The sequence below is a fragment of the Necator americanus genome, chromosome V (assembly GCF_031761385.1).
Source record: "Necator americanus strain Aroian chromosome V, whole genome shotgun sequence".
Taxonomy (NCBI): Eukaryota; Metazoa; Nematoda; class Chromadorea; order Rhabditida; family Ancylostomatidae; genus Necator; species Necator americanus.
Window position 1 is genome coordinate 5,667,886 of NC_087375.1, and position 22,053 is coordinate 5,689,938.

Genomic DNA, 22,053 nt, shown 5'->3' on the forward strand with positions numbered 1-22,053 from the left:
CCACGAATCTGGAGTGGTACGGATTTCAGATGGAGTATTCGTATACGGGATCGTAGATTATGGAGAGGGGTGATTCCGTGCATTTCTCCCTGTATCAGTGGAAACGGACAACCCCGGAAGGGTGTTTCTTACGACGCCCTCAATTGCAGCGCGCCACCCTTCCGCCGCCGCCCGCCTGCTATTCGTCCGAATGGGTTTTCGACGAATCACAGGCGGGGAGGGGTTGGTCGGAGCGCAAACGTTGCGCATTGCAACATAAGCCGTCATAAGAAACAGCGTTCCGGTGTTGTCCGTTTCCACTGATACAGGGAGAAATGCACGGAATCACCCCTCTCCATAATCTACGATCCCGTATACGAATACTCCAATTGAAATCCGTACCACCTCAGATTCGTGGGGGATGCGTTTAACCATTAATTGTATTACGGTAATAACCTTTGTAGAGTCAATTCTTATCTTTTTGTTATACGTTTTGGAAACCGCTGTAGTGAACAGTAAACATACACATAGCTTTTTTTTTGGAAAAACACAAGAAATACACAAGTGAATATGTACCGAATAAGGATAATTTCAGCTATGTTTGTCACTTTGTTGATTTCACCACTTCTTTCCTAGCTTTTACGCTTCTTCTCCACTCTTGTCATCACTTTTAGTTCTTTCCACGCGATCACTTCTTAGCGGTGGTGATGATTCTCGTTCCATTGACATGCTTCCATTTTCGTCCACGTTTTCATGTGTTGGATAACGAATTTCACCTCTTGCAAGTTTTTGCGCGTACGATATTTGATTATAGCGAAGATCAGATGAACAGGATGGGATTTTTTTCTTTTTCTTCTTCGACAAATTTGAGTCCTCTGTATCACATGTGGATTTTTCAGTGTTGTCCCATTTCTTTCCCTTCTCCTTCTTCGATTTTTTCTTTGATTTTTCTTTTGGTTTTTTCTTCTTTGGAATAATAACGACAATAACAACAACTATAAATATCAGCAAGAAGATCAACATCAGTGCTGCTTCACCGATTACGACAAATAACAAGAGGTTCGAGCTGAAAAAAAGCACTATTAGCACACTGTAATTTTTTTTAGAGAGAAAGATAAATAAAAGATGATTATTGAGGGTATAGAGAGGATTGATGTTGTAAAAAAAAAACATTTTACAACGCAAACAGACCTGAGTTGCCATTTTTATTTATTGATTTGTTTCGTTTTCTGTCCAATGTTACAAAAATATTTTAAAATCGACTTATATTTTGTGATGCAAAAACTATTTGCAATTCTCAACAATTATTGTTTCCTATTTTAAATTTTCTACAGGAACTCCACGAAATCTCTGCTGAATTCACTCTCCCTGTGTCTGTGCACGCCGGATCTACAGTAAGAAAGGCGCATTATAGTATTCGCTAAAGGACAACATTCGTGCTCGAGAAATACTCAAATTTTATCATTTATGTTCATAATGTGCTTCATATAACTGCAAAGAAGGGGCGGGTGTATCGCAGTCGGTGAGAGTTTCCGCTATCTGCACGATCGAGCGGAGGTTCGAATCCACCGTGGTGTTCACCAACCCCTTCATTCCTCCGGGATCGATGAATTGGTACCAGACGTGTCTGGGAGGATAAAAACACGAACTTGACGCATTGGCTAGCCCCCGCAAGTCACTGTGTAGGCCAGCTACACGTTTCTAAACCTCAAACGATTCTGAATTGAAGTGAACGTGGGGGCGCATCCCAAGCTGATTGATTAACGCCAGAAACTTTATTCTTTATCCTTTTATTCCACTTTTATGTTTTTGTAATGTAATGGTCGTGACATTTGCATTAAAAGTTCGCCTATTAATGCCATTTCCCATTGCTAACCTGAGAAAATACGAGCTTCCTATCCTTAAAACTGCGCAGCTAACAACAGTTTACTTATATATGTAGCTTTTTCGCAGTTTGAAACAGTCTCGCTCGAGTAACGCGGTTTTTAACCGCTCGTAGCGTGCTGCGAACGAGCGGCTTGGCTGTTTGTCAAAAAGACGTGAAGTATAGTCGGGTCAATACGACATGAAACACGAGTGTAGTTGATGTGCATTTGCGTACGCGCTCGAGACGGCGCTGTGGAGGCAGCACTTGGAACCGAGGTGGGCCCGTCGCCAACTGCAGCGATGGGTGATGCCAGCAAGGATTTCACCACGCTCCTGGCCACTACGTTCCACTGAAGCGCCTCGAAAGAAGCCGCGTACGCAATTGCGTACGTGTTTCATGTCGTTTTGACCCTACTATAACTTTACTCGTGGGTGGGTGTAGTGTAGCGGTTAGAGGTTCCACTATCTGGACGATCGATCGGAGGTTCGAATCCGCCCTAGTGCTCACCAAGCCTTTCATCCCTCCGGTATCGATAAAGTAATACCATGCTTGTCTGGGACGATAAAGATGCTGACTTGATCCATCAGCTAGCCACAGCAAGTAATTGTATAGTTCAGTTACACGTTCGTGAACCTCAAACGATTCTGAATTGAAGTGATCGTGGAGCGCATCCCAAGCGAACTGACTAACGCCAGACACTTTATTCTTTATCCTCTAATGTTACCCGAGTCGACGTTGGCCGCAATTTTTTGTTTGTTTTCATTCTTTTTGATATTCTTCCTGTATACGCGTTTGTTATGTAGATCTATATTGGATCTATATTGTTTTTAGGCTAATGTGTTGCTTTTGTTCATGTTTTGGTTTTGAAATTTATTTCAAAGTTGTATTTATTTCCATGTTAATGTTCTTTCTTTTTTGTTCCTCCGCCTTCCCTACCTCCCTTACAAACAAAAAAGAGCATTAACATGAAAATAAATACATTAACAAAAGCAATATAATAGCTTAAGAACAATACGGATACAATAAAGATACACATAATAAAAACAAATACCGCAATCATAACAAAAGTGCGAAAAAAAGGAATTCAAAAGACGAAAAAGCCAGAAAGAAAAACAAAAACAAAGAAACAAAAAGTTGCGGATAATATCGACCCGGGTGACGTCACTCCACACCACTTTGGCAAACTGCCAAGCCGCCCACTCGCAGCATGCTGCGAGCGATTAAAAACCGCGTTGCTCCAGCGGGACCGCTCGTGTAACTACACTCATGCATCATGTCGGTGCTGACCCGACTATAGAACTGTTTGTCTTTTACTCTTAGTGTACTCTCCTTATCATAAGTAATCTCAAAATTTTAATTATCGAAATCACTTACCTCGTTCCTGTACGCGCCAATTCTACCCTTTCTTTTGGAGCTCCTTTATCCTTTAATAAAGTTTTTTTTTTTCTCAAGATGAAAAGCAACAGTTATCCGTGGTGCCGACTCCTATGTTTGCTCGAACATGACCGCAACGCGTCGGCAGCAACTCTCGCACTCCCACATTACTCCTAAACTCGTCCCGATCGTACACATTGCGGTGGCGCTTGACACAAACACAAGTGTCGGCCCATATAATTTTTTGTGAACGTGTGTGTGTACCTGCTTGTTTCTGTTATGGCCCCAATCTTCTGTGGACGACCTTGTTATATCCGTCTGCAATTGAACATTTCCCGTCACATTAATTGTAAACAACAGTATAAAAATACACATGGTCATTGTTGTAAGGAAGGAAGAATAAAAACGTTTTCCCTCACAAAAACTCCTCTAAAGGCATCACTCCACGAATCTGAGGTGGTATGGATTTCAGGTGGAGTGTTCGTATACAGGATCGTAGATTATGGAGAGTGGGGTGATTCCGTCCATTTCTCTCTGTATCAGTGAAAACGCACCACCCCGGAATGCTGTTTCTTATGACGACTTATGTTGCAATGCGCAACGTTTGCGCTCCGCCCAACCCCGCTCCCGCAAACCCAATCGGTCACATCCCAGGCGGGGGGCGGCGCAAGGGTGGCGCGCTGCAATTGAGGACGTCGTAAGAAACAGCGTTCTGGGGTTGTCCGTTCCCACTGATACGAGGAGAAATGGACAGAATCCCCCCTCCCTAATCTACGATCCCGTCTACGAATACTCCACCTGAAATCCGTACCACCTCAGATTCGTGATTCCTTTAAGATAAAGAGATAAAAGAGATGCCTTGGTAAGCCTCCCTGCTCTTTCGTAAATCAGAACTCTCCTACCTTACTTAATGACTTTGAAGGTTGCTTCGATAAATGGACTTAAAGGCATCACCCCACGAATCTGAGGTGGTGCAGATTTCAGGTGGAGTATTCGTATACGGGATGGGAGACTATGGAGAGGGGGTGATTCCGTCCATTTCCTCCTAATTGCCGTCAAAAACGGCCCGGAAGATGCGGCGCCGCACAAGGCTGGCGCGCTCCAGTCGAACTCCTTGCAGAAAATAGTGCGCCAAAACGCCTGAAGCCGTGTCTTCCGGGCCGATTTTTACGACAATCAGGAAGAAATGGACGGAATCACCACCCTCTCCGTAGTCTCCCATCCCGTATACGAATGCTCCACCTGAAATCTGCACCACCTCAGAGGGGTGATGGGGTGATGCCTTTAAATGGAAATTTGTCCCACCGTAACACATTTTTCTTTAACGACCCCATGAAATTCAACCTAACAATGGATTCCCAGTAACTGATTACAGATACATATGAGAACTGAAAGTTGGACGAAAGAGTTTGTGAAAAATATCCAATCCCTAGAGAGAGGAATTTTTGATCTTTTTTAGTTGCTGTACCCTTTCATTTTCGGGAAAGCCACGACCGGCAGAATATATCGCCTCGGGAAGCCACTCCGCTTCCCGAGGCGATATGATGAATTTTTTTCTTTGAAAAATGACCTAGACCCCGTACGATGGTTAATTTCCTTTATGGGTCATCTAATGCAACCTTTAATTGAACTACGCAGGTGAAGCCACTTCCAAATTTAATTCTTAATATAAGACATTTGAGCGCAAGAGTAAACCTACAAATTAGTGCGCAAACATCGTTGCGCTGAAATTCACTCACGGTATCCGAAGAGGGATTTCCTTCCTTTTTTTCGTTAGCTGAAAAAATGAAGTAGCAAATTAACCCTTGAAAATTCTCGACATAGCAATAAGCTTTACCGAATGCAGCTTTGCCGTGGTTGAATAATAAATAGCATGTGATAAGAGTTCTCAACGGTTTAGTTGTCTCTTTAGTGAGTTCCATCGCCAAAATCTCCTGTAAATGTCGACGATCTACTAGGTTGGCTGCTTACTTTTTTTGGGCTTTTGAAAGAAAAGATATTCGGAGACGAGGACATGCCTTTTCTTCCGAGGAGCTTAGGCAAAAGCTAAGTGGTTCTAGAAACTTCCTAGTCAATCGTATCTAAGGCGTCGCGTCTCTGTTGTTCCGCTGTTGTAATGCAAATGGATTGGCGCTATTTCCGAGTAATCTTCTTCTTCGAGTGAAAGAAACGCCATACTGCACATCTAACAGCCGGCCGCCAACAATTGGTTCTGCTGCTTCGACGAGGGAAACTTCTCTTTTGACGACTTGCCACATGTGGAACATTCATACGTCAAAATTGACGACGATGTGCTCGGTACCTCGGAGCGGTTTCCAAACCCCCAAGGCGCAGTCGACGGCTGCACAACTTGGCGAGATGCTGCGCAAAGCTTTCTGGTATCCAAGAGCGTGTAGAACTTAGATCTTGCTAGGCGTAGCATCCGGGGTTCTACACGCTAGGTAAGTACTAGAGATACTAAAAAGTTGGGTCGAGCTGCGTACCCCACCCCTGACCACCTCGACGCAACTTCGCCGTTCACCTCCTCTACGACAACCCGCAGCCGCACGTCACTCAGGCCACTCACTGCCAGCTTGAAGCCTTAGGTAAGGTACTCACATTCCCTACCACTCAACCTATCCGCAAAATCTCGCTCTACCAGATCACTACTCCAGGTATTCAAGCATACTCGGCAGCGAAAAGTGTTCATTTCTTCCACTGCCATCAATTCCCTTGTTGCGTTGTTTTGAGAGTCTAAGCCCGCCAGTTTTGTCCCAGAGGAATTTTAACTGCTCCAGAAAGATGGAGCACTGTGATGACACCTATGGTGAATGCATTGACCGATGAACATCAATGTGCGATTATGGAAGTATGGAATTCGAAGGGTTGGCGCGTGCAAAAAATAACTAGTCAAAGGCATCATCCCACGAATCTGAGGTGGTACGGATTTCAGGTACTCTTATGCGGGTTAGTAGATTATGGAGAAGGGGATGATTCCGTCCATTTCTTCCTAATTGCCGAAAAAAAAAACGGCCCGGAAGATGCGACGCGTACACAGGGCTGGTGCGCTCCAATAGAACTCGTTGTAGAAAAAAGCGCGTCGGAACGCTCGAAGCCGTATCTTCCTGACCGTTTTTTACGCCGGTTAGGAAGAAATGGACGGAACCACCCTTCTCTCCATTGTTTACGACTCAGTGTACGGATACTCCACCCGAAATCCGTACCATCTCAGATTCGTGGGGTGATGCCTTCAACTATTAGATTTCTCATGAGTTGTAGAACTTTTTTATCGACGCAAAATTATCCAGAAAATTGTTAATCCTAGAAGTTGCAAACAACCAACAATGATTATTTGCGTCATTTGAGGAATTTTTACCAAAATGTTTAGTTTATCATTTTGCCAGGTAACTCAGATCAGCTTATTATTAAACATGGAAGATCACCTACCTTATGATTAACTGCATCGTTGCACAAATGTCCGAAACAAAGGCAGCTGATCATATTCTTTTCATGGTAACACGCATTATCATCCTATAAAAGTAATCTGTGCTGTCCTCCAACCTGTTAATTGGATGAGAATGAAGCATTTTGTACCTCTAGTATATCATCTTGACCGTGATATGCTAGCACTACACTCGGTTCACTATTGCATGTATCACTGTCATATCTGATCGTGAAAGTGCAGAATGGATCGTTGACCTGAACGAGAGCACACATAACACTTTGTGCACTATGTGCCTGGGAATGGGTTGCGGGCAGGAGGTCAGAGGGTAAGATTTATGGTAGGCCTCAATTTCGGACAGGAAATTGACTACTGCAAAATATTAAGAAGGATAATGTCACTGGCGTATCAATCCGCCCCCACATTCACTTCAATTCAGAATCGTTTGAGGTTTACGAGCGTGTAACTGGCCCATACAATGACTTGTGGTGTTAGCCGATGTGTCAAGTCAGTGTTTTTATCCTCCCACACAAGTCTGGTACCAATTTATAGACCCCGGAGGAATGAAGGGCTTGGTGAGCACTAGGGCGGACTCGAATCGATCGTGCAGGAAGCGGAACATCTAACTGCTACACTACACTCGCCCTTTTGGGCCGATGCAATTGTATAATTGTCCTGTGGACCTTGGCTGCCGATACTCGATTGACATCGACCGGCAACTTTGGTTTTCCATATGGTTCGACCGCAATCCATTTTTCACGGACATCAATTGCGAGTGGTCGGTCTCCGCGATCATTCCGCCGATAGTCGATACTCATCAAAAATGAAGCTATGGCCACCGCTGATGGCAGAATAGAGCCTAGCCAGCAGTGCAGTTACATTCTAGCAGAAAAGGAACTACATAAAACAGCCAGAATGTCCTAATACCCTACCGTTGGTCGTTTCCTGCGTCAAAACGCTGCGTCCATTCTACATTTCTCTAAGTATATCCTTTAATTCAGTATCTTTCTCGTATTTCCTGTCTACGAATGTTACATGAATGAAATCCATCCTAACCGCAAGGAGTAATTTGTCGTTGGCAACCAATCCATACTTTCAGATTACCCTACAAAACTCTACGCCTCTACATTTCTCGCCTTCCTTTTGTTTTTGTTGTGCATACGTAACAGAATGACAAGAGGTCATTAACGCGATTTCATGGTTAAAAGTTCGAAAATCCACCGGAAGGGTAACCGTCTGCGAGGATAATTATACTGACTTGATACATCAGTTATCCTCCACAAGTCATTGTATAGGCAGAACACGTGGTTATACTCTGAGTTGAAATCGGAAGCGTTAGAGCATTCTATGCGGATTGAACGGTAGATTTTACCTTTATCCCATACCCATCCATACCACGAATCTGAGGTGTTGCGGATTTCAGGTGAAGTATCCGTATGCGGGGTCGTAGATTATGGAGACGGGGGTAGTTCCGTTCATCTTTCCCTGCATCACTGCAAACAGCCGCCTCCAGAATGCTGTTTTGTGCGACGCCATCTATTGCAACGCACCACCTCTTGCGCCCGCCTCCGCCCTGCGATTCGTCGAAAATCAACCGGAGTGCCCCGATACGCAGTAAGGGACGCGACGCGTGCAAGGGTGGCGCGCTGCAATAGAAGGCATCGTACAAAACAGCATTCAGGGGCCGGCTGTTTGCAGTGATTCGGGGAGAGATGAGCGGAACCATCCCGGTCTCCATAATTTACGACCCCGTATACGGATACTCCATTTGAAATCCGTACCACTCCAGATTCGTGGTATGCTGCCTTTAAACACCGTTTCCTCGCTAAATGTCCATCTTCAAAACACCATTTACTTGTCTTGCAAGGAAAATTATAAACTTACGTGCACTTTTTCTACGTAGCCATTAGATCCCACATAACACTGTACAGCATAGCCGCTTCTACAGTATAGCAACGACAATACCAGTATGGAAGTAATGGGAAACATTACTTCTAGCAAATGATGTCAAACAGTGAACACCGCCTTCTGCCGCTGACTCACTTAGCAAACTGAACATAACTAGCGATCTTGGCATTGTATCTTAGATGTTTACGAAAGTCTAGATGACGGATAAAAATATTTATGAAGGGCGACCTTCCAAAAATAATTGAAAACGCCAAAAATCGAACTTGGTAAACAAGATCGTGCTAACAAAACAGAATTTTTTTTCCTTGGATAACACAAAAACTTCTCTAAATTTCATAGGAACGAAGATTTCTTAAGAAACGTCCTTAAAACTTCAAACACTTCGAATTATGGATAACAACATAGAAAGCTTTGTTCTAGTATAAAACTGGGACCGAAATATTCTTTTTTAAATACACACTTCGAAACATAGGTATTTAAGTCACGTAAAGTGACTTCCAGAAAATGAAATTAATTTGAAGCCTTTCCCATCGAAGTTCGTAAACGTACACTGCCAGTTCAGAGACTTTGGCTTAAAGGCATTACTCCACGAATCTGAGGTGGTACGGATTTCAGGTGGAGAGTTCCTATACGGGGTCGTAGATTATGCGGAAAAGTGTAGTTCCGTCCATTTGTTTCTAATTACCATAAAAAACGGCTCGAAAGATGCGGCGCGTGCACACGGTTGGCGCGCTCCAATCGAACCAGTTGTAGAAAATAGCGAAAGAAATGATTCCAAAAAAGTGCTTGATGTTTTTTATTCGCTATTTTGTTGCGTCTAATCACTATTTTTTCTACCTTTTGTCGTCGGAGTAAATGAAGTGTTGGCTCAGTTGAGTGACGCGAACAACTCAGTCTCCTAATTCGAAGATCGTTCATTAGAAAATTGAAGTAGTGCGCTGGACTGTTTTACCGTATCTGTCATACAGCTCGAACCTTCGAGATCACATTTTCCGTTCGTTACAGCAAGCTCTGGGAGAGAAGAAATTCAACGAATTTCCATGAAGTCCGCAAGTCTGGACGGCCAACTTCTTTGACTTCCAGTCGGCCCAATTCTACAAGCAGGGCATTCGTCCTCTACGTGTACGTTGGCGAGATGTTGCTGATAGTTGTGAAGAATAAGTTAGGCATCACCCTACGAATCCCACAAATCTGAGATGGTACGGATTTCAGGTGGAGTATTCGTATAAGGGATCGTAGATTATGGGAAGAAGGGCGATCCCGTCCATTTCTTCCTAATTGCCGTAAAAAAAACGGCGTGGAAGATACGACATCGGGCGTTCCGGTGCGCTATTTTCTACGAGTTCGATTGGAGCGCGCCAGCCGTGTACACGCGCCGCTTCTTGCGTGCCGTTTTTTATGGGAATTAGGAAGAAATGGGCGGAATCACACGGCTCCCCATAATCTACTATCCCGTATACCAATACTCCACCTGAAACCCGTACCACCTCAGATTCGTGGGGTGATGCCTTTAAGTGATTAAAAAAAACTTCCCCCTCATGTAAATGGTGTACCTATTGTTATTATTAACGTATGGAATGGAAACGTAATCCAAACAAGGGATTTTTTTTTATCGCTTCACAGGCAGAACTTAGGTTAGTCTTTAGGCAGCAGTCTAGTGTCGTGTACGTTACGTTAGGTCCATTTTTTGTTCACCTTTAAAATGAAGAATCAAAAAGTACACTTACACCATCTGATGCTTTGGGAATTTAAACAAGCCAAAAGTGCTACGGCCACGGCTAAAAAAATGTATTGTGTATGGCAAAGTACCGGTAACTGATCGGTTGGTTAAAAATTGGTTTTTCTTTTTTTCTGGACATGTGACCTTGAAAGACGAAGCAAGGGGCGTCGCCATCCAGCTTTCCATGACGATATTTTGAAGTTAATATTGGAACAAATTCATGTCAAATAACCAGAAATTTAGCAGAGGAACTCAATACGTCACAATTAATTCTTTTTTTTTTTGTTATTTTTTTATGAGGGAAACAGAAGTATGGAAAAAATGGAAGTTATTTATGACTCCACCTGATAACATGAAATAAAATCTAGATACCGCTTTGGTGTGAAATTTTCAAATTTGTGAAAAAAAAGTCGTATTTCTGTCCAAACATCCTAAGAATGTGCTACTAAATGCACCAAAAAAGAGATCATGAAAATCAACAAAGTGGTAATAAATTGTCATTTATTTACATATATACCGCATTTGTTCTTGACTTACAATAGGAACGCACATAAATATGTACTGAATCAGGACAGTCTCTAGTTTTATATTCATATTCAGCTTTTTTCGTCTTTCTCTTCATCCGTACAACTGTGTCCTTCTCCATTCCTTTCACTCCTTCTTAAACTTTTTTCTCTTCTTTCCGCCTCTCTTATTTTTTCATCAATTTTCCTTATTGTTTCTATCTGCTCCTCGCTGTTAGCTTCTGCGTACAATGAAATATCTGACAACGAGAATTCATCCATAGTTTTTCTCGACTTCTTAGATTCCTCCTTCTCTTTCACAGATTCCTCTTCTTTTTTGTTTTTTATCGCGAGTATAAAAATACAAATAACTAGCACGATATCCACTGCAATGACGATGACTCCACTAACGGTGAGTACGAGAAACCAAATGAAGCGAGTGTTCCTAAATAAATGTACTGAATCCTATATTTTCTCATATCCCATTTCATTCTTTAAAATTTAGCTGAGCTCATGTAAAACTTTTGCTATAAAAACGTTTGTTGAAAATAAGCGGGAAACGTTTCTAATCCAGAAAATCTCTAGCCATTATTTCAAACCAGCGAATCATGTGCAGTAGTGAATACGCGAGAGAAAATGACAATTTAATCGGTTTTATACTACTCATTATTCCACCAATATGTCTGCGGCGATAACACAAAAACCACTTGATGTTTTGCGGGGGCGTGTGCACCGCAGTGAGGTATGAGGTTTGGCTACCACTGCACGATTGTCCAAAACTGCCACAGTACCATCAATTACTTCGCCTTTTTGAGATCAATGAACTGGTGCCAGACTTAGATGAGAGAATAAAAACAGTGACATCATATTTTGAATGGATCTCACAAATCATTCAATGATCATATGATCCAGAAATCTTCGACTTTTGTACTGCAGCTAAACGACTTTTGTACTGCATTGCAGCAGCCGAAGCCGCTTGATCAACACTAAACAGTTTATTTTCCACCTTTAAATGAGTCTACTGACGGAAGTTTTCATCTATGAAGTCCCCTACTCGTGTGATGTCCTTGATCCTTTCCCGCAATTTGAATTTGCCATTTTCTTCAAAAGCAAATTCATTCTCGCCGATCGTCATTGCAGCACCCAACTCTGCACAACCACCTTTCATCCAGTCACGTTAGTAAAATGTCTCGTTCAGCTTCGAAAGCCAATGTCAGCTGAGACTATGTTCGTAACTTCCCTCGGACTCGACATGGTCCAAGCAGTCGCTATGTCTGATCTTCTGCGTAAGATCGGGCAACAAGCGGACTGGTTAGCCATACGATGGCGCGTAAAGTTTGCCGCTCTGTGTGCTTGACTTTCTACCAAGTGTGAACGGAAGTCAGCTTTGAAATTTTGAAAGTCGTAGTTAAGGAGGCAGAAAAACGCGGTAACTTCCAAAATGTCTGAATCAGAGGTCGGATTTTCTCTCATCACCGTTTCTCTCATTGTTATGTTTGTAGTTATACTGTGATGTAGCGCCAAAGCGCCTCAGGGTTCCTGAGTTATTCTGTGTGTTTGTATCGAAGATGCTTCGACATTACTCCTAACTGTACTTGAAGTATCACCTGTGCTCCCACTGTTTCCCGATTTGCTCGAACTCGAGTAGTCTCCATTTGCCATGATCGCGCTAAAACGTCTATTACTGGCCTCTCTTTTAACGAGAGAGTCGAAAAGTATCATATCTTTCTTTGGAAGAGTTTGTGAAGAGGTCCAAGAGCGTCACGTTGGCGGTCTTTCTGCAGGACGTCTGATGTTGCGTGGTATCCAGTCGCCCCCAGCTTTGGTCCAGTGATTGTCATTGGAACGCATCACGTCTCCGGTCCACTTAATTTTACACTTTTTGGTAAAGACAGTAGCGTATCCGATTTCGATCGCTGACGGCTGAACTTTAAATCCCCTGTTTTACTTTCTTAAAGCAGCATACTCGCAGCACCATTCTTTCAATTCGGCGTTCTATGACACTGATCGAACTTTCTTCCTGCTTGCCAAACGCCCAAAGTTTCAAAGTAGGTCAAAGCAGGAAGAATGATGGTGTTGGATAGGTGAGCACGGAGTCGGCTGTTTTTAGCCGTGTTCAATACATGCTGTGCTCTTACATGCCCGCTTCCTCATGCCCAGGTCGTTCTTCATGTTTATCTCCCTTTAGAGACAAATGTAGGTGGTGCATTTGGATATGTTTGTTTTGTTAAGTGTAAATGGGACTTCCGAGATCTCTTTTTGATCAAAACTCGTTCCGCTTGATTGGTGCATGATGTTATCGGAACGAAGTCATCAGTGAAACGAGGATGATGTAAATGCCAGCCGTCAACTTCCGCTCCCATGTCATCCCATTCCAATCCTCGCATCACGTTCTCGAGAGTGGCACTGAATATTTTGGGTGAAACTGTTTCAACTTGAGGGACCCTTCTTCACGTCGATTGTGATATTATTGTAGAATGGGGAAATTTTGGTCGTGAAGTTACAATATAACTCACCAAGTATATTTATGTACGGAGAAGAGACGCCTTGGTTATCCGAGGATTCCATGAGCTCCGTCTCAAATGAACCCAGAGGCTTTCTTTAGGTTGATGAACGTGAGACACAGCCGCACCTTCTACCCTCGCAATTGGACGATTCTCTATTATGGCATATCGAACTTCAAAATGGGGCAAACGAAATAAAAATTAATTGTCCATCTGCCTTGTGGACGTGGCTATCGAAGAGGTTTGTGTGGAATTCGTTCTCCATCTCCTCACCCGATGCGGTGAACGATGATGTGTTCAGTTTCATTAGGATACCTCCGCAGCTTGGCTCATACATTCTAAAGTTAAGAGCTCTGGAATTGCGAGTTGAGTAGTCCTAGTTGCCAAGAAAAACTCGGAAATCCTCCCTGTTCATTCTTTTTCCGGGCGCGAGTAATGATGTAAAGTTCCTTAGGCGTTGTTCTCGGACTAATTTTTGCGTTGGAATCACCAACGTTGACTTTATAGGAGGTATGAAGAGGTATGATCTTTCCTGTAGAACTTCTCCAGATTCATACAGAAAGCTTCGACTTCTTCTTCTTCGTAGCTTGATGTCGGAAATTGAACGAATAGGATGGCCAATGCTGGCGTTGAGTCACATCTCCTCATCTGCAGTCTCCTATTCGGTCGTCAGTTTTTCGAAAGAAACGATGTGAACTGCCATAGGTGTTGACGAAGACGCCACCTATATCAACTCCCCCTCTCGCTTGTTCCTAAGAACACTTCTTCTCCGGTGTCGTGTACGGAGTTCAGTGGGTGACATCGTCTTGTTTCAATCACTTCGATGACGTCTGTACTGTAATTAATCTTCCTGGCTTACATTGTGAGATGTTCAATGTACACTTCCGCTGCAAGCGTACGTTCGTGATATTATATGAGGTTTAGATTTTAATCTTGGTCCTTTTCCGTTCTGCTAGTGTAAATGATTTCTACAGCCCTGTCTTTCTTTTGCGCTACCGTACCATACTTTCCTCCTCAGTCAGAAATCTCTTTCCTTTTCCTGTATCGTTCACTGAATTTCCAAACAACTGAAGTATTGTCTTGAATTTGTAGCTCGTACATCAGCCCCAGACTTAAACTTGTAAAGGGTTAAACTTCTTATAAATGTTTTCTATGTTTATGGGGTACTTAAACTCTGAGACTTTAAACAGGAGCCGGATTATTTATCTCTCGCGTCTGTGCTCCTACAGATCCTAGGAAGTGAGCTCAGAAACACTCTTCTAACACCTGTTGTCGCGTTTGCTTCTTTCTCTTTCCTTCATCAGTGAACATGGGTTAAGAGGTGTTTCTCACGCATTTTAGAACCAAAAGGTGTTTCACAGAAACTTCTAACTCGTTAACCTGTACTCTTTGTTGCGTGAACAGCGAGTAAACTCTTCTACGATTTGACATACAACTACCAGGAATTTGTTCGGAAATTCACAAAAATGACCACTGGAACTCAATGCTAAAGAAATAACACTCACATTTTTTTCTCTTCTCTTCTAGCACGTCTGTTTTTTGCCTCGTTTTCTATATCTCTAGTCTAAATGTATAAAAATGTTATTTATGAATTATGTGATGCTTATGTGATTCATTTCTATGACATACGATTTTTCCTGCCAGTTCAAGCAGTAGGTGGTCTTTGGTGTCATTTTTGTCCCCGTTAGACTCTTTCGTGTGGTTTCCTGAACATTTCAATAAATCGTAAGAAAAAAATAGTTATAAACAAGGTCCTAGCTCGGATGACCTAACGCTTACCGTTCAATTCTTTACCTCTACTCGTAGAAAGAAAACAGAAAATAATCTTTTGCATCTCCTTAGTTGCTCCTCCAAGTTCTTGTGCGAGAATTTTCTACAACTATGGAATTGCTAATTGATGCTTGACGCTCAACATTATTGCCTATGTAGTTCAGTGGATAATCCCGAAAAGTCTTTCTTTCCACCAAGGATGTCGCTACATTTGCTTCAGCACTGGGCGCTGAATTCGTTGGGAGAAGATCAGTCAGTCCAAAAAAAGAGATTTAATTCGATTGAACAGCAAGAGAAAAGGTCAGTCTTCTATAGTTTACCTATATATTTTTTTCGTTTTTATTACCGGTAAGATAAATCAAATACAATCTTTTTTCTCGACAAAGCAGCACCTACTGGTCAAGCTTTCGGTTAAAAATAGGGAAAAAATTGACAGAAATAATTTCTGGGAGTTCCTCTTATTCTACCACCACGCCCTCAAGAGAAATGTTAATGAGCGTCAATACTCTTCAAAAAAAAGTAGTACGGTAACACATGGTCAAACACGCCATCGTATTCTTTAACCTCTCCCACCTCCCGAATAAATAAATAAATAAATAAATAAATAAATAAATAAATGATGCACACCTTTATGTTCGTTTCACCATTACAGAGATATCCACGACAAAAACAACGCAACTTGATGGTTGTATGGTAGCAGAGCCAATCTTGCTGTAAAGAAGCTTCCCGATTACTCGATTCAACACACCATGAAGTGAACGAAACTCTACCCCCGGCGGTATCAGGTGATTCACTGAACCAAAATTCATATTCGTCGGTCTAGTACAGTTCTCACTTGGAGATATGATTGTAAAAGAACACGTTGGGCGGAACGTCTAAAAGCAAAAACTGTATATTTACATTTTTCTATCGGTATTTCCTATCGGTTATTGTTGCGTGCAGGAAGACGCGGACACTCTTATTAGGCTCAAAAAAGGTACCATCCGCAAGCATCATCCATAAAAACAAAGTGTGCTAAGGGCGGCATACGACAAAATTGAATATTTTCAGATCTCTCCACAAAAAATAGGGTCGCTTGGATAGGGAGTATAGATGTGACCACGCTCAATTCTCCCTAACTGCTTCGAACTACGGCGTGGGAGGTAGCCTTAGCGATTGAAATTTCCTTGAAGGCACCTACATTTGCAGGCTGAAGGAGCGCTGTCGGAAGTTCATTGATTTTCCACTCGCTGGGAAACCTGCCGGATTCGCCTGCGATCGCAGATGTGGCACGTCACTAAGTGCGTCGTAGGAAAATTCGAGCGCCGAGGCATTTTCCCACGCCGTTTTTCACGACAATTAGGGGAAATTGAGCGGGATCGCACTCATATTGGTGACCTATATCCTTAACTTTATCTTTTCGTGGAAAGATCACAACACCGTCATCACAACATCGTCTAGTAGTGAACTACCTTTATATTCTGATGGATTCTTTTATTCATGTAAATCTTGGCAAAGTAAGCTACGTTGAAACAAATATAAGCCGCGAAATTTTAGGAACTAGCAAAAGAGTCATGGAATCACATTCATTACAAATATGGGGCAGATGCATAGATTTCGAACCACGTGGAGGGACTTCCTGGCACTAGTCCTCAGCGCTTCCATATCAATACAAATACGTCTGATCCCATCGTTTTTTGTGTTTGACGCGACAATGCAGTGAGCCCGTCACATCTTTCAACCTGATATGTACTAACTTGATAACCGATACGTATAAAATTTGAAAAAAAGCGAATTACTTTCATGTGAAGTCGATTTGTCTTCGAGTAGTGAATATTATAGTTCCTACCAATTTATAATTATCCAAATGGTTGGTTTCATTGATGGACGCTACGGCTGCGGCTACTGTCCTTTTTGCTTCAAATCTTGTATAACGATCGCTGCGTTCAACTGGAGACCAATCCCTCAGTCCATATGGAACATATACGTTGGCGAAACAGCACGACTGTTAGGCATTTCTTTCAAAAAGGAATGAATGACGAGAATATTTCGTGGGAAGAAGAAGCACACAGGAAAAAAAGTGCAGAGTGGTGTCAAATGTATGTCTAGTTTTTTTTGAAAATTCAAAATCAATGCATGGTCCTAGGCGATTGGCTAGAACGTCGATGGGAAAGTTTCAGATCTATGCCAATGATCACCTTTTGATTTGATTACAAGGGAACTTGTGCCATATCTCTGATACCTCATCTGATTTGAATGAAACCTCAAAATCATTCCTAGTCGTATCGATTAGTCAGCGGTCACTACTAAGTCGCTCCACGTCAGGGTAAGCATTTGGTTCTCTCGCGTAATTGATCAAAAACGTAATTTGGAGTTCTCTGTCTAGTGGTGCTGAAATTCGGGTCGCTACAGCTCGGGTGGGCTACAGATCGAGTCACTCATTTTAGGCACTGAAAAAGGCGATTTGATAGAGTCAACAGCTCCGTGTCAGTTCGTTCTAATCGTTCTCAAATACGGTGTGGGAACCACCCTAGTTCTTACGAGGCACCTTATTTCATCCTTCTAAACGCTTCAGCTCCCTCAGCAACCTATTTACTGGTTTTAGCCTGAATAACCTGCTGGAAAACCTCATTGATTTCTGACCGCTCGCTCGTGGATGCGGCACGTGTACAATTATGGCGCTTTCACATATCTTGTAGGAACAAACGTCGTTTATAACGCCGTTTTTGGAGGACGATTAGTGAGAATTGAGTGGGGCCAACCTCACACTCGTGATCTACACTTCGAACTCTATATTTGCCCATAGGGACCCCAACATAGTAAGCTTTGTGATAAGCTGCCTTTAATGGTTGCTTCATCTTTGAGAGGTACTGACTGATGAGTGGTCGATTGCACAGGTGGCCAGGATTAGTTTCATTGTCGGACCTTTTGTCTCTATAGAAACTCCATATTTAAGCCTACAGAAATTCATATTAGCAGGATACTACATCTTTCATGCGGTTTCCAAAGATTGAAATGTTCGATGAGCGATCTCCATCGTTTTTTAAGGATGTTTCCTTACTTTCCTTACTTCTAGAACAAAAGGACAAGTTGCAAACAACAACTTACTTCTAATTTTCTAACGTGCTTATCTCCTACATAGCACTGCTCAGCATGAACTCGATGTCGCAGTAGTGCTAAGAATACGAGAAGAATTTGAGTAGATGTCATCGGAGGTTGAAAGCCACCGTTCTTCACTTGGGTAACCTCAAAACTAATGAACCGACCAGGAATCTCTAGTGTTTTATCTCAGGATCATAACAACCGCACACAACATGTCAATGTTAAAAATTCAACGGTGAGGGAAAAAAAAACACGGCCAGTGAGCGTGGGAAACTTTTCATGAGAGGAACCTTGTAAAACTTTGAAAGATACCAATATAATCCAGGGTATTCATAAAATAACTTTTTTTTTCTCTAATACAGATGCAAACTAGCATCTCGTCGGCCCAAACCACTCCACTACCACTACAATTTACTAATCGTATAAATTTTATTCCAAATTCGTAATTTTTATCACGCTCCACTCTGAAACGTATAGAAGCAACCATTTATAATAGATTTCAGATAAACCAATATTAATGATTCCAGAAAGTGGACGAGTTCGCACGAGACACCGAAAACTATGCTTAGAGGAGAACAGTCCACGAATCCGATATTGCGGAATTCATAACGCAAACTAAATCAAAGAATCAGAGCAATCAATCCCAGGAGGACAAATATTGAAACACGGTAGGTCTTTTTAGTCCCCAAAATTTAAAATCGACGTATTTTCTTTCTTTAAAAAATGTATTTTTACTTCCTTTATTGTTTATCAGATTCAAAATAAGTCCATAACTTTTGTTGCTGGTTGAAATGTTGACATAAGGAAGGTAGTTTTCCGTCATAGTTTTCAATTTTAAAAAATGACTAACTTTTTTTCTCTAATTTTAGATTCACGTTAGTGCTGACCACATTATATTATTTTGGCTAAACGCAGCTATTTGAATGTACGCTACGAGCGTACGAGCTATATAACCCGCACTGCTACAAGAGGGAAGCTACCCAGATATTGCAAAAAAGGTGCTGTCGTCAAATACATTGTCAAAGCCCAACTCAAACAAGTCAAATACTAGAGAAAGGTAACTACACTTTGGTAACAACATTCCGTTTCGTCACGCGAAACTCCCGAACACTCTCTAGTGAACTCAAACAAGTCGACCTTCCACGCTTCTACAATATCTCTGCTTTCCGTTTGCTGCGCTGCAGGAAACATGCATCAGAGATCGGGATGTCGTCAACATCGGAGACTACACTACCTATTGCGGGAATGTTGGTGAAAAGAGGATAGGTGGGTGCACGATAGCTGTGAGGAACGATAATAACGAACTCTTGGAAGAATCCCACTTAACGTCGCCTAGATGCGTCTTTTTAGGACTGCGGGATCGCAGAGGACGTGAACTCTGGATCGTGAGTCCCCACGCACCTACTGAAACCGCTAAGGACAACAGTGAAGACGTCTTCTACGATGAAATTCTGTATGCGCCGCCCGCAGCACTGACGATTCCAGCAAAACGTTTTTGGAGAAAGTTGCATTGCCAGCTGCAAAAAGACTGCGATGAAGAGTTGGACGTCAAGAGCGAAGGAGTTTGGAATGACTGTCAATGGAGTGGCTGTCAGTAAAACAACCCTAATACCTTCCTCCGTCTAGGACTTGTGAGCTAACAAGGAGTGATTCATAGAGACACGCTAAGAAACAACGGGCGAAGAACAGGTTGGCTTTCGTCCTGGCCGATCTACGATCAATCAGTTGTTCTTCGTTAGAAGAGTGATCGAAATCTGGCAACAGTGTTCCAGTGCAATTGGCCTTTGTGAACTTTGGAGCCGCTTTCGATTCTACTCATCGAGGGCGTTTTCTCAACGATCTCCACGCCGATTGAGTACAAGGAAAGTTTGTTCGCCTGCTAGGGCACATTAATCAACGAAAAACTGCTGTAGTACGAGCACCAGTCGGATGTAGAACACCGTTTCAGGTGGTAACGGGAGTAATACAAGGGACAGTGGCAGGACCCTTCCTGTTGAACGTCGCCATCGATGACATCATGCAGATAATTGTCGGTCGGTGTCCTGCCGACGTCGTCTTAGCACCAACAGGCTGCCCGTTGACTGATCTCGAGTTGTGTTACGTTGGGTGTATGCTAAAGAACAGCGGCAGCTACGAGAAAGATATTCAGGAAAGATGCGCTAAGGATATTTCTGCATTTAACTCCCTAACGAAATGCCTGTGGTTGACCCCCATCACCAAGGAAGTCAAGCTGCGAGTCTACCTATCCACAATTCGCCTCATCATGATGTACGGATCGGACACTTGGGCAGCACCTTCTACTGCGAAGGAGAGGATTGACTACACGAATAGGAGTCTGCATACGACTGCTTGGCTGCTTCTGACCTAGTGTATGCCACAATGAAGATCTTCACGTGGGAATCTATGTGGCATACCGGCGGATGACAACATCTTGTACCGGCACCAAACATGGCTACAGAAAATCATCTTCGCCTCTTTCCTCATAAACTGAGGAGACCAAGCGATCGCCTTGTTCAACGTGTTGTGGGAGTTTGACGGATTAGGTGAGCTGAGGTACTTAAAGAAGACCAGAGAAGATTCGGAGGTGGATAGGCAGTTCAGGTGAGACATGAGGTTTCAAAGAATATGAAATGGCAGCGATGGGATTAATTTTTTGTAAGCTCTCGCGGGTTTAGTACGTAGGGGCAGAGCTACGTTCAAGGAGGGTACGCCTTGGAGAGGATGCGGGTAATCGGTTCAGGCGATGACATCAAACCGCTGATTAAGTCAACTAATTCATTATATTATTAGAGAAAAACACAAAATTCTACTTTTCACTTTTTCTATTACCCTATTCTTTTCTATCATTATTATTATTATTACTAGTATTATTATTCTTTTTTTCTATTCCTATCATCTATTTTTATTCCAGGAAAAACCTCAGAAAAACTGTCTAGGTTATTATTTTTGTATCCTTTTTTGCAAATATCTTAAAAAGCGACGAGAAATTTTCAAGTTTATTGAATATTATAATCCTATCCTGATCCTGATCGATAACCAGCTATCAATAACTCAGTGAATCAGAAATTACTCTGAACTGCTTTTTGAACAACTACATAAAGTGCAACCGTTTTCCGTAGTCACCTACACGGACAATAAAACAGCAACGAACGTCATCAAAACGAATTTATTTAGATGAGGTTGACTCACTGTCTATATACTAATGAGCCCATCATTGTAGTAGATGCGCCACCGGTTAACCCTTAATCCTCTCATAGTTCTATGCGTGTTTGTGTGTGCGTGGTGGTATGGTTCGGACGATTCTGGCATCTCTCGTTTTCATTCCAACAACCCTTAACCCCCATTCTGAAACTAAATTATTAAACTTTTTTGCTGCTTCCTTTTCTTTTTGTCACAACTTTATCCTATACTCCTTTAAAATAATTAAATAAGAAAAAAAAATAAATCCTTAGATAGTTAAAGTTCTGCATTAGAAAATTTGCGTTAAATGCTCTAGAAATGCGGAAAATAGGACAAAAATCTACTTTTTTTGCAGAATGAGGATTCGCGTGATTCTGATTATCTATTATTATATTATTATTGCTGATCGGTTACTATTTTACTACTATTGCTGTTATTATTATTATTATTATTATTATTGTTATATTGTCATTATTATTGTGATTATTACTTTTGCTACAGCTATTAATATTATTTCTATTTTTTATTACTATGCTATTATTATTCTAGTAAGAAAAGAACTGTAGCAAGAGAAAAAATTTCGATGTCTGATTTTGAATAACTTTTGCTATTTAAGAGGAGATTCAGAACAGAGGGGTAAAATCGATAAGTTGTACTCGTATGATCTATGATCAATGCTCGAAATTAAAGCCTGTGATAGTTTTTACCGCGGATTTTTTGCCTTATGTTTTTTGAGAAAAAAAATG

The 22,053-nt window shown here is 42.0% G+C and overlaps 2 protein-coding genes across 5 annotated transcripts; one reads left to right on the top strand and one right to left on the bottom strand.

Moving 5' to 3' along the window:
* Nucleotides 1-618: 618 nt before the first annotated feature.
* Nucleotides 619-18,235, bottom strand: RB195_013005 (uncharacterized protein; the record flags this gene model as incomplete). Of its 3 annotated transcripts, XM_064202629.1 has the most annotated exons (15): nt 619-1,045; nt 3,221-3,270; nt 3,485-3,538; nt 4,960-4,997; nt 5,058-5,154; nt 6,647-6,730; nt 6,794-6,898; nt 8,526-8,583; nt 11,023-11,217; nt 14,782-14,840; nt 14,906-14,982; nt 15,056-15,149; nt 15,674-15,757; nt 15,817-15,921; nt 18,134-18,235. In XM_064202629.1, the coding sequence occupies 15 exons, from the start codon at nt 18,233-18,235 to the stop codon at nt 619-621; spliced, it is 1,629 nt and encodes a 542-aa protein (XP_064058508.1). The 3 variants fall into 3 exon arrangements, with proteins under 3 accessions (XP_064058508.1, XP_064058509.1, XP_064058510.1); XM_064202627.1 differs by lacking the exons at nt 11,023-11,217; nt 14,782-14,840; nt 14,906-14,982; ... (2 more) ...; nt 15,817-15,921; nt 18,134-18,235 and having other exon boundaries at nt 8,526-8,630; XM_064202628.1 differs by lacking the exons at nt 619-1,045; nt 3,221-3,270; nt 3,485-3,538; ... (3 more) ...; nt 6,794-6,898; nt 8,526-8,583 and having other exon boundaries at nt 10,866-11,217.
* A 1,425-nt stretch (nt 18,236-19,660) lies between these two features.
* On the top strand, nt 19,661-20,495 carry RB195_013006 (uncharacterized protein; the record flags this gene model as incomplete). 2 transcript variants are annotated; one of them, XM_064202631.1, is made up of 2 exons in its annotated part: nt 19,661-19,717; nt 20,076-20,495. In XM_064202631.1, 2 exons carry the CDS (start codon nt 19,661-19,663, stop codon nt 20,493-20,495), a joined length of 477 nt encoding a protein of 158 aa, XP_064058511.1. The 2 variants fall into 2 exon arrangements, with proteins under 2 accessions (XP_064058511.1, XP_064058512.1); XM_064202630.1 differs by lacking the exon at nt 19,661-19,717 and having other exon boundaries at nt 20,145-20,495.
* Nucleotides 20,496-22,053: the final 1,558 nt, after the last annotated feature.